Below are 15473 nucleotides of genomic sequence, written 5' to 3'. Positions count from 1 at the left end.
TATTCTTTTTTTTTCTTCTCTCAGTTTTTTCCAAAGTATACAAATCTCAGCTTAATAACTTGTAAGTCCTGTCACATTCACTGACAGCAAAATGTGCCTGACATTAACATGTATTGTTAATACAGTAACAAGAGAAACTCATACACATTTCTGCTCCTCAGATGTTTTTCTACAATGTTAACATGCTCCCCTCACAACTGTTTGACGAGAGTGTTTGTTTTCGGGTAAGAAGTTATCTATTCTTTTAACAGTTTCCTTTTTGGAAACTGCCATTTATTATGAGCAGGAAATGTCTGCATGTTTTAAAATTGTAATGTTGTCTTTTTCTTGACAGGTTTATGACTCATTCTCCCTCAGAGCTGACAGTCTAATGGGAGAGTTTAAGGTATGTTATTTTATATGCTTTTAGTTACTTAGCCCTGCCTTATTTATCTCCAGCAGGTTGATGGATTTCAAGTTTTCCCCATATTTTTTCAGGTGGATGTTGGCTACATCTACGATGAACCGGGTCAGTCTTTCCACATGAAATGCAAACTATGTGACAAATCAAGATTTACTTTAGTATACTGTATTATATGTACGTATTTGAATGTTTTAAATATGATACAATGCTCAGGTCATGCCGTAATGAGGAAATGGCTCCTTCTGAGTGACCCTGATGACTCCAGCTCAGTGGCCAGAGGTTACCTGAAAATAAGCATAATTATTGTGGGCACAGGAGATGAGCCACCGGTGAGAACACATTACTCGACCATCATTGACCTCATCACTAGAGGCATAGAACAAAACAGTATTGAAAAAAAAAACACTCTCTTCTCTTCTCTTCTCCTCTCCTCTCCTCTCCTCTCCTCTCCTCTCCTCTCCTCTCCTCTCCTCTCCTCTCCTCTCCTCTCCTCTCCTCTTCTCTATTTTCCTTTGCTCTTCTCTCATCTCCTGGTTCTAGACAGAAAAAAAAGAGAGAAATGAGGAGCTGGATGACATAGAAAGCAATCTCTTGGTGCCAGCAGGTGTCACAATGCGTTGGGCTACACTTAGCCTTAAAGTCTACCGTGCTGAGGACATGCCACAGAGTATGTGACCCACAAATCATTAAATATGTACACCTCTTGCACTCTAATGCTGTTAAATCCTTTCAAGAAACATCTGTTTAGAAACCATTTTGTGTTACAGTGGATGACGCCTTTGTTCAGACAGTGAAACAAGTGTTTGGAGGAGATGGAGACAGGAAAAACTTAGTGGATCCATATTTGGAAGTCAGCTTTGCTGGGAAGAAGGTATTATATGTGAAAGTAAAAATGTTTTTGTTGTGTTAGTATTGTTAGTTTTAATCACATTTTTCTTTGTTTTAGCTGCGCACCAAAATCATTGAGAAAAATGCAAACCCAGAGTGGAATCAGATCATCAACCTCCAAGTCAAGGTATAAAAGACTCATATTTACAAGTATCTTAGCTTGATGCAAGAAAAATAAAAACATTTTAACCTTTAACACAAATAAACATAATAATATCTATAAATAATCTGTCTCTCTCTCTGTAGTTCCCATCCATGTGTGAATGCATAAAGCTGACCATGTTTGACTGGTAAGAGCTGATATTGATCAAGAAAATCTGCACAATTGCCTGTAATGTAACAATAAATATTTAATATACCATTGCACATTTTATAGGGATCGTCTAAGCAAGGATGATGCCATAGGGACAACATATTTGAATCTGAGCAAAATGTCCTCCTCTGGTGGAGAGATTGAAGGTACTAACGGAATCTACAAAGTCGCCTTCAGTTGATATTTAACTTGGTTCTTCTGCTACTAGTTTTTGTAGAACATATAAATAAATGTAATTAAAAGTAACTCTGACTTCTCTATATTAATATATCCCTACTTCTAGCTAAAAAACAAAAATGCCTCCAGATGACATCACTTGGAGGAACATTCAGTTCAGATTATGTCATCTTGTTGCTCACGCTATGGAATTTGCAATCATGGTCAACGTGCTTTTCCAGAGCTCCTCTATTTGACATAATCAGAACACCTAATGATAATGTGGGCAAATAGAGTAAATTGAGTCATATGGTTAGATAATTAACAGTCCACCAGATGGGCTTATTGAAGAGGTCACAAAGAGGACAAGAGATCACATGGGTCGCGTTTGAAGGAATGCTTAAGATCACAGCAGGCACTTTGTTGTTACAAGGCCCAAAGCAATGTAGCAGATAGTGAGTCCTGGGGTCACGAAATCTCAAAGAGGGTGCAAGGATTTTATTTACTTCACTACTGATATCTTCAGATAACCTATAAAGGGACAAGAGTGATGTAAACTGCGTGCACCTGGTTTCGTAATTCATGTTTTGTTAGGGTGGTTCCTTTCTTGGGTTTAAGTATAAATAGAAGGGGTTTGAGAGATACAAATCAGAAACGACACCCAACATCCATGTGTTCTTCTCTATGCCGGCATGCATTAAACTGAGATGGTTCATCACGCTGAGTTCTGTCTACAATTCTTCCAAGAGGGAAAATTTCTATTACAATAAACTCCTCCAAGTGATGTCATCTGGAGGAGTTTTTCACCTAGATGCAGAGAAATATTTAAATATAGGGAAGTCAGAGGAAAGCATTAATGTACATTTATGCCCTAAAACAAAGCCAAAGAACTGAAAACTGATGAAGTTGCCCTTTAATACATACATACGGACATATATTCTTTCATTGGAAACAGACAGTCAAACAGTCTGAATATTGCAAATCAGTGTCTGGACATATGCAAGACATAATCTATAAAATTGAGCATAATATTCATTAAAGACAAGCTACATAGTAAATTCTTGTCTTTATTTTATTGTTTATAATATAATTGGGTTTAATCTTATTGAGTGGCAAAATAACTCTGTGTTACAGTGAGCACCAAAGCATCAGAGGTTGGTTTTCTCCCAGCTTTTGGCCCTTGCTATGTCAACCTGTATGGTAGCCCACGAGAATTCACTGGTCTGCCAGACCCATATGAGGAACTCAATTTTGGCAAGGTAAAATTCCCATTTCTGCCATATAGACAAATGATATTTGACCTTCATAAGTATGTATACATGAGCATTATGAAAATGATAAAAATTGACTTCATTTTTGTAGGGTGAAGGAGTTGCATACAGGGGTAGAGTCCTTGTTGAGCTGTCTACTCAGCTGGATGGAAAAATTGATAAAAATGTTGACAGTATCTCCAGTGATGACATCCTGGTGGCACAGGTATTCTATGCTACATACTGTAATACCTGTCATTAGGTATTTATTCCTGTCTCTTTCATTTTTTATGATGTCCCACAAGTTTTAATCTAATTATTGGTTACTTTTTTCCTGACATTGTTTTTATTGTGGCAACTATTGTATAGAGTCAGAAAATATTGTTACAGAAAATATCTGTAGTTCAGTTTCTAACAAAAAATCTATCTGGTCAAATCATAGTCATGAAAAAGAAAAAGAAAATAGATTTTTGCCCTAACCTCTGCTTCATCAAATTCAAACGAATGCAGAAATACCAACGGAGAAGAAATTACTCTCTGTGCGCCGTGTTCCACAGTGCGTGCATGCTCCAAGAGCCTGGTGAGCCCATTCAGTTCGAGGTCAGCATTGGTAACTATGGTAACAAGCTGGATTCTACCTGCAAGCCCCTAGCATCCACCACCCAGTACAGCTTCGCAGTATTTGATGGTATGAAAAGACCTTTGCTACAATTCAAGGAAAATTACTTTAAAGTTTAACTTTATTGTGTAATCTAGGGTTTTGTTTTGTTGTTGACCCTTTTTTTAAGATTTAAATATTTTCATGACACAAGCGATTTGTAATGTTACAGTTGGGTTTACTTTTATTATTATTTGCCAATTTATTATGCTATTTGAGGATTTGAGGAAACTAGAAAACTCCAAAAGGATAATAAGTGAATCCGACCAATTACACATTTGTCTAATTTCTGTCTAATTGTGTAAATGTAATGTTTTTCCTGGAGCATGAAGGAGCTCCAAATACTAGTATTTAACTTGTTCAATGTATTTTAAATATTTTAAATTAAACAATTTACTATCTGCTTTAGTGTTTAATGGGTTATGGAGCCAAAGACTTTACTATGAGATAAACTCCACAACTCGTGTTTGAAATAACTGGGTATATTTATTTTGTATCTTGCAGGTAACCACTACTATTACCTGCCTTGGGCCAACACTAAGCCTGTAGTTATTGTCACGTCATACTGGGAAGACATCAGCCACCGTCTGGACGCTGTTAATGTTCTCCTCTTTGTAGCTGAGAGACTGGTGAGCAAGGTTTAAAACTGTGTCAGTATAGCACATCTTGACACAGGCAACACTGCTCAATTCACTTTTATTTGTCTTTGTGAATGTCTGCTTTAGGAGTCCCACCTCACCTCTTTAAAAACGGCCATATTAGCCAAGGTGTCTGAGCCACGTCTGGTTGAGATGTGGCTCAAACTCATTGAGAACTTGATTGAAAACCTGAATAGGTGAGAGAGGACAAGACACAATCTTTCACTAACTCTGTGTGTTGTATAAAGTAGTAAGGCTAACTACTTTCTGGTTATTCATATTTGGTCAAATGTAGAATATTTGTAGAATGAACACCAGCTGTTTGTGTTGAATATTACTTAAGATTCAAGACACTCTATTTCACAAAAATATAAGCACATACATTTACAAACACACACTAAAGATTACTTAATCTTAAAAGATAATAAGATAGAGTGCAACTAATTTAGGCTAATGGTAAAATGTAATATGAATGTTCAAAATAGAAGTACAGTGCAGACATTTGGAAGTAATTGGAAGTCTGAGTGAAAAAAGAGAAAAAATAGAAGTGAATGCTACAGATTACGCTGTGACAATTTTGCAAGTGAAATTTGAAAAATTGTTTCCGTTTGACAGTTTAACGCTTCCAGCGCTGGAAGGCCATTCCAATGTGACTGCCCTGGATCTCCAACTGAAAAACCTGCGTGATGCTGCCATTGACAGCATCAAGCAGATGGCTGTTCACTTGAGAGAGGAGGCCACAGATGTTAAGGCTACTGTCAGTGATCTTGAAGACTGGTTGGATAGAATCAAGCAACTGGCAGAAGAGGTCAGAAAAAAATTTTATGCTTTCATGTAGCTATATAATGTTACATAGCTCAACAAGAAACTTTCACATTATAGCTGAAATTCTGTGTGCTTCCATCAGCCTCAAAACGGTATACCTGATGTAATCATCTGGATGTTGAGAGGAGAGAAACGGGTAGCTTTTGCCCGAGTTCCAGCCAACCAGATCCTGTTCTCTAGCTTTAGTGAACAGGCCTGCGGCAAACACTGTGGACAGACACAGACCATCTTCATGCAGGTACAAGGATAATCAATATACAGTATTTGTTTTAATTGTAATCTTCATTGTTACATTTTTTTCTCATAAACTTTTAATTTGTTAGTATCCTATGGACAAAAACAAAGGTGTGAAAATCCCAGTTCAGCTGCGAGTCAACATGTGGCTCAGTCTCTCTGCTGATGAGAAGAAGTTCAACAGCTTTTCAGAGGGAAACTTCAGTGTATATGCTGAAATGGTATAATAGCTATGCAGAGCATTAGCTGTCTCAAAACACATACACTTTTCTTATTTCAGTTGTGTTTCTGCAGAGTTTCCTCTGACTTTTATCTCTCTTGGCAGTATGAGAACCAAGCACAGGTGTTTGGGAAGTGGGGCACAACTGGTCTGGTTGGTCGCCACAAGTTCTCAGATGTGACTGGAAAAGTGAAACTCAAACAAGAACGCTTTCTGCCACCACGTGGATGGGAATGGGATGGAGACTGGTTTGTTGACCCTGAACGATGGTATGTTTGAGAAACTCACTTTATCATACAAAAGCTCACACTGACACGGTCCTTCGTGATTTAGGGCTAGTACGAGCGTCCTGTTATCACTGTGCATTTTAACACAAAACCGATTCCTGTTGATATTCAAGCTCTATCTTCCCCCAAATTATAGTAATCATAACATACCAGTCTTAGCACAGAACCATTAACACAATTACAAGAAATGAAAAGGAATTCGACATCAGCCAGTGTTTTGGTTTAAGGAGGTCTCCTTCCCTCCATTAGTGCCCCCTGCTTCTGACATCCTAACATTATCCCACCGAGGTTCATGTAAACAATTTTCTGACCACTGCCTTCCTGAGTTGTTTATCGTGATCCTGCATAACTACTCCCTGAGTCACCGAACTTGTCATCAACTTATGTGCCCTGGTGGTATTTTCTGCAGCTTGTTGACAGAAGCAGATGCAGGCCACACTGAGTTCACGGATGAAGTGTTTCAGAATGAAACGCGTTTCCCTGGTGGGGAGTGGAAGCCTGCTGCAGAGCCCTACACCGATGTGGTATACACACACAGAGACACACACGCACATACATATATACATACATACATACATACGATATACGCACATACACACGTTTAATGTTCAGGACACTCTGGACAATGAGGGAGGAAATACAGGACAAAAGCCTGTCTCTTCATGGTTTCTGTCAATATTATCACACTGTCTCCTTCAGCACATTGTTTTGACTTTATGGCCTGCACCATTAATGTCAATTAGCACACCACTAAATGTTAAACACACAAGTTAAGAGAATAGCTAGCAAATATAGTGCAATACTGTGCACTAGCTAAATAGCCAAGTATTTCCCTCAGGAGTTTAGTGTGGGGTAGCAAAACAACGCTTTAAAAGATAGTGAATATTGGACTTCATTTGGTTTGAAGTAGCCCAAAATGCAGCTACTGCTGGTTTAAGGATTGTAATGATTTATAGTACAGTTATATGGAAAGGCTATAAATAAACAGAGACACATCACATACTGTAAATGAATAACAGTGTCTGTGTTGTGTAGAATGGGGAAAAGGCTCAGAGCCCAGGAGAGTTTGAGTGTCCACCTGGTTGGACTTGGGAAGATGAGTGGAGCTTTGACAGCAACAGAGCTGTAGATGAGAAAGGTAAATCTTTACATTTTTCCCATTGTGCTCTTGTGTTTAAAACACTGAACCTACTGTAACTATGCCTGTGTGTATGTCTGTGTGTCTTTTGCATTTAGGCTGGGAATACGGAGTTACCATTCCTCCTGATGATAAACCCAAATCCTGGGTTGCGGCAGAGAAGATGTACCATGTTCATCGTAGGAAGAGACTCATAAGACCGAGGAGGAAGATATCTGAAAAAATGGTTGCAGCTGAGGTGCATACAGAGTAGATGAGAAAAAGAAGAGCTTAGACACAGGTGCATTTTCTTATTATTTTCTTGTCCTTGTTTCCTCTACAGAGACGAGATCCGGGGGAAGGTTGGGAATACTCCTCCTTGATTGGCTGGAAGTTCCATAGGAAGGAGCGTTCCTCTGACACTTTTCGCCGCCGCCGCTGGAGGAGAAAGATGGTCCCATCAGATAGCATTGGGGCTTCTGCCATCTTCAGATTGGAAGGAGCTTTAGTGAGTCTAGTTTAACTCCTCTGATTAATATTGCTGAATACTTGTTCTCAAATGTTACCTAATGAGGGTGTTTATTTTATGCAATCTAAGTAACTTCCTGCCATTATTCTCCTGCATGGGCCTGTTCCTGTTACATGTTGGCAAATAACTCAGGAAGAGTGTTTTTGTTCTGCATTCTTCTCTTCATTTTTTATTTTCATGTTTATTGTGAAATGTTCCCTCAGGCACCTCACACAGCATTTTGTTAACAGGGTGTCGATGTGGATGAGACCAGTAAAACGGATGCAGCAAAACTCTTTGGTGCCAACACACCCACCGTTTCCTGTCACTTTAGCCGTAAGTATTTTGGTTGGTTAGTTGCTGGTCAATGATGGTGATTAAAGTCTTCGTGTTTCTTTAAACTTCCTAGCTGCTCCTAATGCAAGATAAGACGTGATGTGAAGTCTGTAAAATTTGTTCAATTCTGTCTACATACATTCAGTGAGATTTTGCAGTTTTCAGTGGCGATACTGCTTGTCATGTTAATAAAAATAATCTTCCTCCAGGGTCTTACATTTACCATCTGAGGGTGTATGTGTATCAAGCGAGGAATCTTTGTGCCATGGACAAAGACAGCTTCTCAGGTGAAAACACAGCAATGAATTTATGATTCCGTATTATTACTGATTAGGAAAATTAAATAAAATCTACTCCTGATGTTCAAAGTAAACTTTGCATTCCAAATCTCACATTTCCTGCTTCCCCTTTCAATCACTACAATATATCCTGGTCTTCCTCAGATCCCTATGCCCATGTGTCATTCCTACATTTGAGTAAGACAACAGAAGTCATAAGGGCCACTTTGAATCCCACATGGGATCAGACCCTTATTTTTGAGGACGTTGAAATCTATGGAGACCCACAAACCATTGCCCGCAACCCTCCTAATGTGGTTTTGGAGCTGTTTGACAGTGATCAAGTGGTACGTGATGTGTTTAATCGACCAAAACTCTGATCAAATCACAAAATCATTGTCATAGAAATCAAACTGGGGTTCAGTTATAATTCAGGCTTTGCCAAGTGTTTGGGTGCTGATGTAATGTATTTACTAGGGTAAAGATGAGCCGATGGGTTGCTGCAGATGTCCCCCACTGGTAAAACTCAACCCCACCGTGGATGTCAGCCCTAAGCTAGTGTGGTTTCCAGTCACTAAAAAGGGCTGCAGTGCTGGAGAGATACTGGTGGCTGCAGAACTCCTACTTAAGGACAAGGTACAGCAACAGGCAACTGCTGAAAATAAACATACTGTAAATTTATGAAATTATACTGTCTTTTACCTGAAGTGCTTTGCCCTTCAGGTGAAGGACGGAGATCTGCCTCTGATCCCTCCTCGCCGGGGGGAGAAGCTCTACATGGTTCCCCAGGGAATCAGGCCTGTAGTACAGCTCACTGCAATTGAGGTAAACCATCCAGCTATCCAGTTCCCTCAGTAACCGCTGTAAAATCTGTTGACACCCATTACAGAATCAGACAAGACCAGCCCAACCCCGAGATATCTGTTTTCATTACATGTCCCACCTGTAACTATCTTCCTTCCTTTCACTCATCTCCTACCACCATGATAGTCTTTTAATCTGCCTATACAGGAATATGTAAGTGTGTTTTATTTGAAACCAGGTATTGACTTGGGGCCTGAGGAACATGAAGACCTACCAGCTGGCCACAGTTTCTTCCCCCAGTTTGATAGTGGAATGTGGTGGTGAGACTGTTCAAACTGCCGTCATCAAGAACTTCAAAAAAAACCCATACTTCCCTGGATCTGTGCTGCTTCTCAAAGTGGTACTAACTCTCAAACACATACTGTTTAATATGTAGTTAGTGTTATATATGTAGTTTTTAAATATATTATTACATGGCCTGTTGTCCATCTGCTCATATAGCTTCTTCCCAAAGAGGATATGTACACCCCTCCCATAGTTGTGAAGGTAATAGACCACCGACCCTTTGGTAGAAAACCCGTAGTAGGTCAGTGCACCATCGACTGTCTGGAGCAGTTTCGCTGTGATCCGTATCAGGTTAACAGTGAAATCTGCATGTCTGCAAGAGGTATATACATACACACATTGATGATCATATTGACATGCATACATGCTTGGGGACATATAGTAATGCTTAACTTGTGTGTTAACTTTCCAGTGGCAACGATAGCTGCTAACCTGGGAGATGTTATTATAGACATTGAGGAGAGACCTATTGTGAAAACTGAGGTAAACAAGAAGAAGCCAAATAAGTAGCCTTGACAAGTGCATTACATTAGCATTGTTTGATTGATGAGTATTTTTTGTTTGCTTTCCTGCAGCTTCAAGCCGAAAAGGTGAGGTTTTCTCTTTTCACAGATAGACAGAAAAACCGTGTTGATATAAATAAAAAGTTCATCGTTATTTTCCTTTTGTAGGAGGAGGAGGCAGTAGACTGGTGGAGTAAGTTTTATGCCTCTATTGGAAAGCTGGAGAAGTGTGGACCTTACCTAAAAAAGGGATATGACACATTGCAAGTAAGAATATGTTATTACATTCTGCAAAACACAAGGACTGTTTGAATTATTACTTGATATTCTGCTGTTTCCCATGGTACTGCTACTTGTAGAGAGAACAGTTTGCAGCAGCATATACTCAAAAGATTATTTACCTGTAGGTAGTCAGACATAAAAAAACAAAGAACATTAGGACCATGGTGGGATATTCCTGATCTGGGATGTATAGGGAACAGAACATGTGACTTATTGCATTATGTGGTCTTTAGGTATATGACTGTGACCTAGAAGAGGTTTCTCAGTTCCATGGGCTCACTGATTTCTGCACCACTTTCAAACTGAAGCGAGGAAAGACTGAGGATGAGGAAGAGGATGCCTCTGTGGTGGGAGAATTCAAGGTAAAAAGGAGTTTCTTTGTCTGCCATTCTGTCTGAGGCACTTTTTTTAATCACTGCTATAACATGTGTACAACTCTTTTTCCCAGCGTTTGTTTGATGGATAATTTGAGAATTTCAAGTTAATGAAGTTAATGAAATTATTTAACTCATTTATCAGCTACAAAATACTACAGAATTAATCCCTTTAAACAAAGGACTTGTCCTTAACCCTGTTGTTGTTGTGGCATATGCACAGTATAATTTACAGTATATAACCTGCAAATCTGTGAGTGGATTGTTTACCATAACTTTATATATATATATATATATATATATATATATATATATATATATATATATATATATATATATATATATATATTTTTTTTTTTTTTTTTTTTTTTTTGTTAATTCTGCAACCCATTCCATACCCTGCCCTTGTTTTGGGAAAAAAAATTACATAATACTAATGGTGCTGTCATATTTGCTGATCTACAGGGCTCATTCAAGATTTACCCCCTGCCTGATGACCCAGGGGTGCCAGCTCCACCTCGTCAGTTCAGAGAGCTTCCTGAGAGCGGTCCTCAGGAGTGTGTGGTCAGAATATACATAGTCCGTGGTATTGACCTACAGCCTAAAGATACAAATGGCTTGGTGAGTTTTTTATCATGTTACAACTGAACAACCATCCTAGCTTAGTTATTAATTTGATTCAGATTTTAGTCACAGTCCTTTTACCTTGTGTTGTAATTTCAGTGTGATCCATACATTAAGATTAGACTTGGGAGGAAAACAGTGGATGACAGAGACCACTACAAACCAAACACCGTCAATCCAGAATTTGGCAGGTGTGACAGTAATGTGGCCTGCTCACAGAACTTGTTTTTTAAATTTATTTCAATATCCATTTTTATTAGTTTAAATTACAATTTTAAGTTTGTATAGTTTAGGAACAAATCATATCACAGCTTTCATTTTTATCTAGGATGTTTGAGCTGTCCTGCTTCCTGCCTCAAGACAAGGACCTTAAGATTTCTGTATATGACTATGACTTGCTGAGCAGAGATGAAAAAGTGGGTGAGACAGTCATCGATTTGGAAAACAGACTCCTGTCCCGGTTCAGACCGTGTTGTGGCTTGCCACAGACCTACTGTGTGTAAGTGTGTATCATTTGTGTATTTCTGGGAACTTGAAGTTTGGCTACGAATACCACAAACTAGGTAGGCCAAGAACTTGTCTTTTAGTTGGTTTGTTTTAGTTTTTAAAACCCAAAATTAGCATAACATTACCTGTATACAGTAGTGAGATGGTTACAATGATGTGTGCAAGAATCAGTTGGCACAATGTTTTTGCAGATCAGGGATCAATCAGTGGAGAGACCAGCTAAAGCCATCTCAGATCCTCCAAAACTTGGCCAGAGTGAGGGGTGTTCCTCCTCCGCATATAGAGGGAGATGGCAGTTCACTATCTTTCTCAGGAAAACAATACAACCTGCAAGATTTTGGTACTGCTTATACTGCTTTTTTTTTTTTGTTTGTTAAAGAATTACTTTTGTTAAATAATTACTTCTCATTATTACTTATCTCATCATAATTACTTATCTCACTGGTTTATTGACTTTATATTGTAGCATTTTACAAAATCGTTTGGATTTTCGATTTTGGCATTTGTATACTTTATGTGGATCAAGGTCTGTCTTTTGTCATTTGTCACACCCTTTTAGAGGTAAACACTGTGACCCACCCACATTTGGGCCCAGCCAGAGAGAGACTGGCCCTGCATGTCCTCAGAAATGAGGGCTTGGTACCAGAGCATGTAGAGACCAGAACCCTGTACAGCTCCCACCAACCCAACCTGTCCCAGGTTAAAACAACAGCAGTAACACTGCACTTATTTCTTTAGTAGTAATGCTATCATATTCATGTTCTGTGAAATAAAAATTTTGACATGTTGTGTAATAGCTTTGTTTGAAAAAGGGAACCCTTTTTACACAAATACAGGGACGAGTTCAAATGTGGGTAGACATTTTCCCCAAGAGCCTTGGTTTGCCAGGTCCTCCATGTGATATCACTCCACGCAAAGCCAAAAAGTGAGAACATTAAAAAAGTTCATATTTTAGCACAAAGTATTGAACAACGGGTAATAATGGTATATTTGAAACAGGTACTCCTTACGCGCTGTCATTTGGAACACAACTGATGTAATTCTGGATGAAACGAGCATCACTGGAGAACACATGAGTGACATTTACGTTAAAGGGTACAGTACATTCCACACTTGTTTCTCTCTTTATGTGTTTTATTTAAACATGTAGTTTTCTACATGAATCTATTGGACTTCACACATTTTACATATTCTGGATGAAAATGTGCCATGTTTTCCCAGATGGATGCCAGGAATGGAGGAGGACAAGCAAAAGACTGATGTCCACTACAGATCCCTGGATGGTGATGGGAATTTTAACTGGAGGTTCATCTTCGGGTTTGACTACCTGCCTGCAGAACAGCTGTGTGTTGTCTCAAAGAAAGTAAGTAAAATCATAGAAGAGGAGCAAAGCGTCAATTGATGTTGTTGTTGTTTAAATGGCCTATCATTTTTGTTATGATAGTATGATTTCAAGTACTGTAACTATTTAATCTAAGGGTGTGTCTTTTACCAGGAACACTTTTGGAATCTGGACAAAACTGAGTTTAGGACTCCTCCTAAACTGATCATCCAGATTTGGGACAATGACAAATTCTCTCTAGATGACCACTTAGGTGAAACAGCATTGCTATTAACCTTGATATAACCACATCAAGGAAACGCCTTAAAAGACAGAGATGTTCTATTATGCATTGTACCAGTGCACCAGAATGATGCATACTAAATTTAAATCCCTATCCTTGTCACAGGTTCTGTTGAGTTGGACCTACTCAATCTGATTGCCCCAGCTAAGACTCCAGAAAAGTGCAGCCTAAAAATGCTGCCAGGAATGGGAAACTCAGGTTCTTCCAAAAAACCACTACCCAACTCACTCTTCTCTCAGAAATCTGTACGAGGCTGGTGGCCATGTGCAATCGAGCAGGATGGGAAACATGTCATTGGTGTATGTTTATGTTTATGTTTATGTAGCATTGTCCCAAACTAAGTTTTTTTTTTTTCACCTGCTTCCTGGGTAAGACTGTGTTTCAATATTTCACAGGGGAAAGTAGAGATGACCTTGGAAATAGTGGAGGAGAAGGAGATGGAGGAGAGACCTGCTGGGAAAGGCAGAGATGAACCCAACATGAATCCCAAATTGGACACACCAAAGTTAGAAATATGGCTAAAACACAACTATAGATTGTTTTACATAGATTTTACATAATGTGAACATTACTGTTTTTCTCCATTCAACAGCCGCCCTGACACATCATTCTTCTGGTTTACAAACCCTTGCAAGACCATGAAGTTCATTGTTTGGCGCAGATTCAAGTGGATTTTCATTGGAGTGATTCTTCTTCTTTTGGTTATCTTGTTCCTCGGGATCCTGTTCTACTCTCTGCCCGTAAGATCAATTTGTCTGCTGTGATTATTTCTGAAATTACCATAAGTTACCTTTATCTACCATAATACTGGTGTCACTTTGTTTAAATTTATTCAAATGTTTACATTAAGTCTTTTAAATTCTATCCACAGAATTACATTTCAATGAAGATTGTGAAGCCTTTTTCCTAAGATGATTTCTGGAGAAATTGTCTGCTTCCTTGCAGAAGACTCTTACATGCCTAAACATCTGTGAGGATTCTAGGTCACCCAGGTCATGGTTATGCCAGAAGTGCGTTTTGGTCAATCTCAACTGGACGTGCTTGTAGTGGGTGTTTAGTTTCTCCAATGTACAACTCTGCACAGTCCAGTGCAGCAGGGAATGTACAGTACAGATTTGTGCATTAGAAACTAAACAAACACTTCATAAACAAATGACACAACACAAGAGAACCAGCTCCTAAGTAAAAGACTCAGCAGTCTATGTGCATTTTAAAGATATCACTTCTTTCAAGACAGCAATGTCCACAGTCTGGACAGGAAAGATGGCTATTTCAAATAAAGTGTAAAATTATGTCAGATTAAAACATCTCTTAAAAGCGGAGGTGGACAAGACCAACACCACTTATCAATCACTCCCAATGTGATTCCTGTCCTTTACATGACAGCATGAAAGTGGGGCAAGGCAACAACACCCTGGCCACCATCAGAGTGATCCCACAGAGTTTATATGCTTGCCTCTCTGAGCCAGTTGGTAGGAAGTGAAGAAGCCTTTAGGATGAGAGGTGAAACTTCAAGAACTACAATCAAGTCCAGTTGTTACTGAACTGCACTTCTGGGATACTCTTACATGCGCTTTCTGTTAGCATCCCTCAAAAATATGCAGTAACTTCTTCTAGTGCTCCCATAGTGCACTGACATTCATCATTTTCCTCTTACATAATCAGTATTTTATTAATTTTTTTGCACTCAAAGTATTACTTAAACTGTACTGTATATCTTGCATTGCAAATAATAATCTTAACAAACTTAGAATTACAGAATGTCAAGAATAAAAAATATATAAATATTACTATAAAAATGTTTATGTTTTGTTATATTTTGCTAATGTTTGGTAGGTTTTTTATGAAGTATGACCATAAACAGCCATGTCACCATCTTTAAATTAGCAATATCAAAAGTAAATGCACACATGTACATTGAAACTGCATCAAATGTTAGAAGGTCGCTGTTTTAGATTTTACCTGATTCATGAAAATTTTAAGTTTCAGTTTATATTAACCTCACAGTTGGATTTTAATAAATTGCTTAAACTGTTATTATGTGGGAAAGGCAGTATTATTCTCAATAGAGCTGTAAGTTGTAAAACAACTTTCATTATCATTATTTTTGTTATTAATTGAATGATTTCTCTGTTTTTGAAATATTAAAATATACTAAAAAATCACTATACTAATAAATGTTTTAGTAGCAGTCAAAATCCCAAGATACTGTATTTGGTTTTTAATCACATTAAATTTGCAGTTTAGATTTGTGAAGTACCAGTGTTTTTATTAGTTTTTTGTTTTCTTACGTTTACG

General features: G+C 38.4%; 1 protein-coding gene across 1 annotated transcript in view; it reads left to right on the top strand.

The window, feature by feature from the left end:
• Window positions 1-15423, top strand: part of myofl (myoferlin like) — a 20964-nt gene extending 5541 nt beyond the window's left edge. Inside the window, exons 8-53 of the mRNA XM_067519661.1 lie at window positions 162-224; window positions 335-385; window positions 478-508; window positions 617-732; window positions 944-1070; window positions 1171-1274; window positions 1350-1418; window positions 1538-1581; window positions 1668-1750; window positions 2895-3019; window positions 3123-3236; window positions 3521-3698; window positions 4173-4297; window positions 4394-4503; window positions 4922-5114; window positions 5214-5369; window positions 5455-5586; window positions 5691-5854; window positions 6282-6396; window positions 6908-7010; window positions 7109-7248; window positions 7333-7497; window positions 7749-7833; window positions 8043-8120; window positions 8277-8458; window positions 8589-8747; window positions 8835-8936; window positions 9154-9315; window positions 9417-9582; window positions 9673-9743; window positions 9836-9850; window positions 9932-10030; window positions 10279-10407; window positions 10885-11040; window positions 11143-11234; window positions 11372-11542; window positions 11742-11890; window positions 12110-12249; window positions 12387-12475; window positions 12550-12645; window positions 12772-12913; window positions 13046-13145; window positions 13281-13474; window positions 13571-13680; window positions 13768-13915; window positions 14047-15423. Of these exons, the coding sequence (XP_067375762.1) occupies window positions 162-224; window positions 335-385; window positions 478-508; window positions 617-732; window positions 944-1070; window positions 1171-1274; window positions 1350-1418; window positions 1538-1581; window positions 1668-1750; window positions 2895-3019; window positions 3123-3236; window positions 3521-3698; window positions 4173-4297; window positions 4394-4503; window positions 4922-5114; window positions 5214-5369; window positions 5455-5586; window positions 5691-5854; window positions 6282-6396; window positions 6908-7010; window positions 7109-7248; window positions 7333-7497; window positions 7749-7833; window positions 8043-8120; window positions 8277-8458; window positions 8589-8747; window positions 8835-8936; window positions 9154-9315; window positions 9417-9582; window positions 9673-9743; window positions 9836-9850; window positions 9932-10030; window positions 10279-10407; window positions 10885-11040; window positions 11143-11234; window positions 11372-11542; window positions 11742-11890; window positions 12110-12249; window positions 12387-12475; window positions 12550-12645; window positions 12772-12913; window positions 13046-13145; window positions 13281-13474; window positions 13571-13680; window positions 13768-13915; window positions 14047-14085 (5382 nt within the window). The 3' untranslated portion in view covers window positions 14086-15423. The remainder of the gene's footprint in view (window positions 1-161; window positions 225-334; window positions 386-477; window positions 509-616; window positions 733-943; window positions 1071-1170; window positions 1275-1349; window positions 1419-1537; window positions 1582-1667; window positions 1751-2894; window positions 3020-3122; window positions 3237-3520; window positions 3699-4172; window positions 4298-4393; window positions 4504-4921; window positions 5115-5213; window positions 5370-5454; window positions 5587-5690; window positions 5855-6281; window positions 6397-6907; window positions 7011-7108; window positions 7249-7332; window positions 7498-7748; window positions 7834-8042; window positions 8121-8276; window positions 8459-8588; window positions 8748-8834; window positions 8937-9153; window positions 9316-9416; window positions 9583-9672; window positions 9744-9835; window positions 9851-9931; window positions 10031-10278; window positions 10408-10884; window positions 11041-11142; window positions 11235-11371; window positions 11543-11741; window positions 11891-12109; window positions 12250-12386; window positions 12476-12549; window positions 12646-12771; window positions 12914-13045; window positions 13146-13280; window positions 13475-13570; window positions 13681-13767; window positions 13916-14046) is intronic.
• The last annotated feature ends 50 nt before the right edge of the window (window positions 15424-15473 follow it).

This window comes from Channa argus, chromosome 1, assembly GCF_033026475.1.
Source record: "Channa argus isolate prfri chromosome 1, Channa argus male v1.0, whole genome shotgun sequence".
NCBI lineage: Eukaryota > Metazoa > Chordata > Actinopteri > Anabantiformes > Channidae > Channa > Channa argus.
Note: the sequence above shows the minus strand (reverse complement) of the source record. Positions and strands in the feature narration are given on the sequence as shown.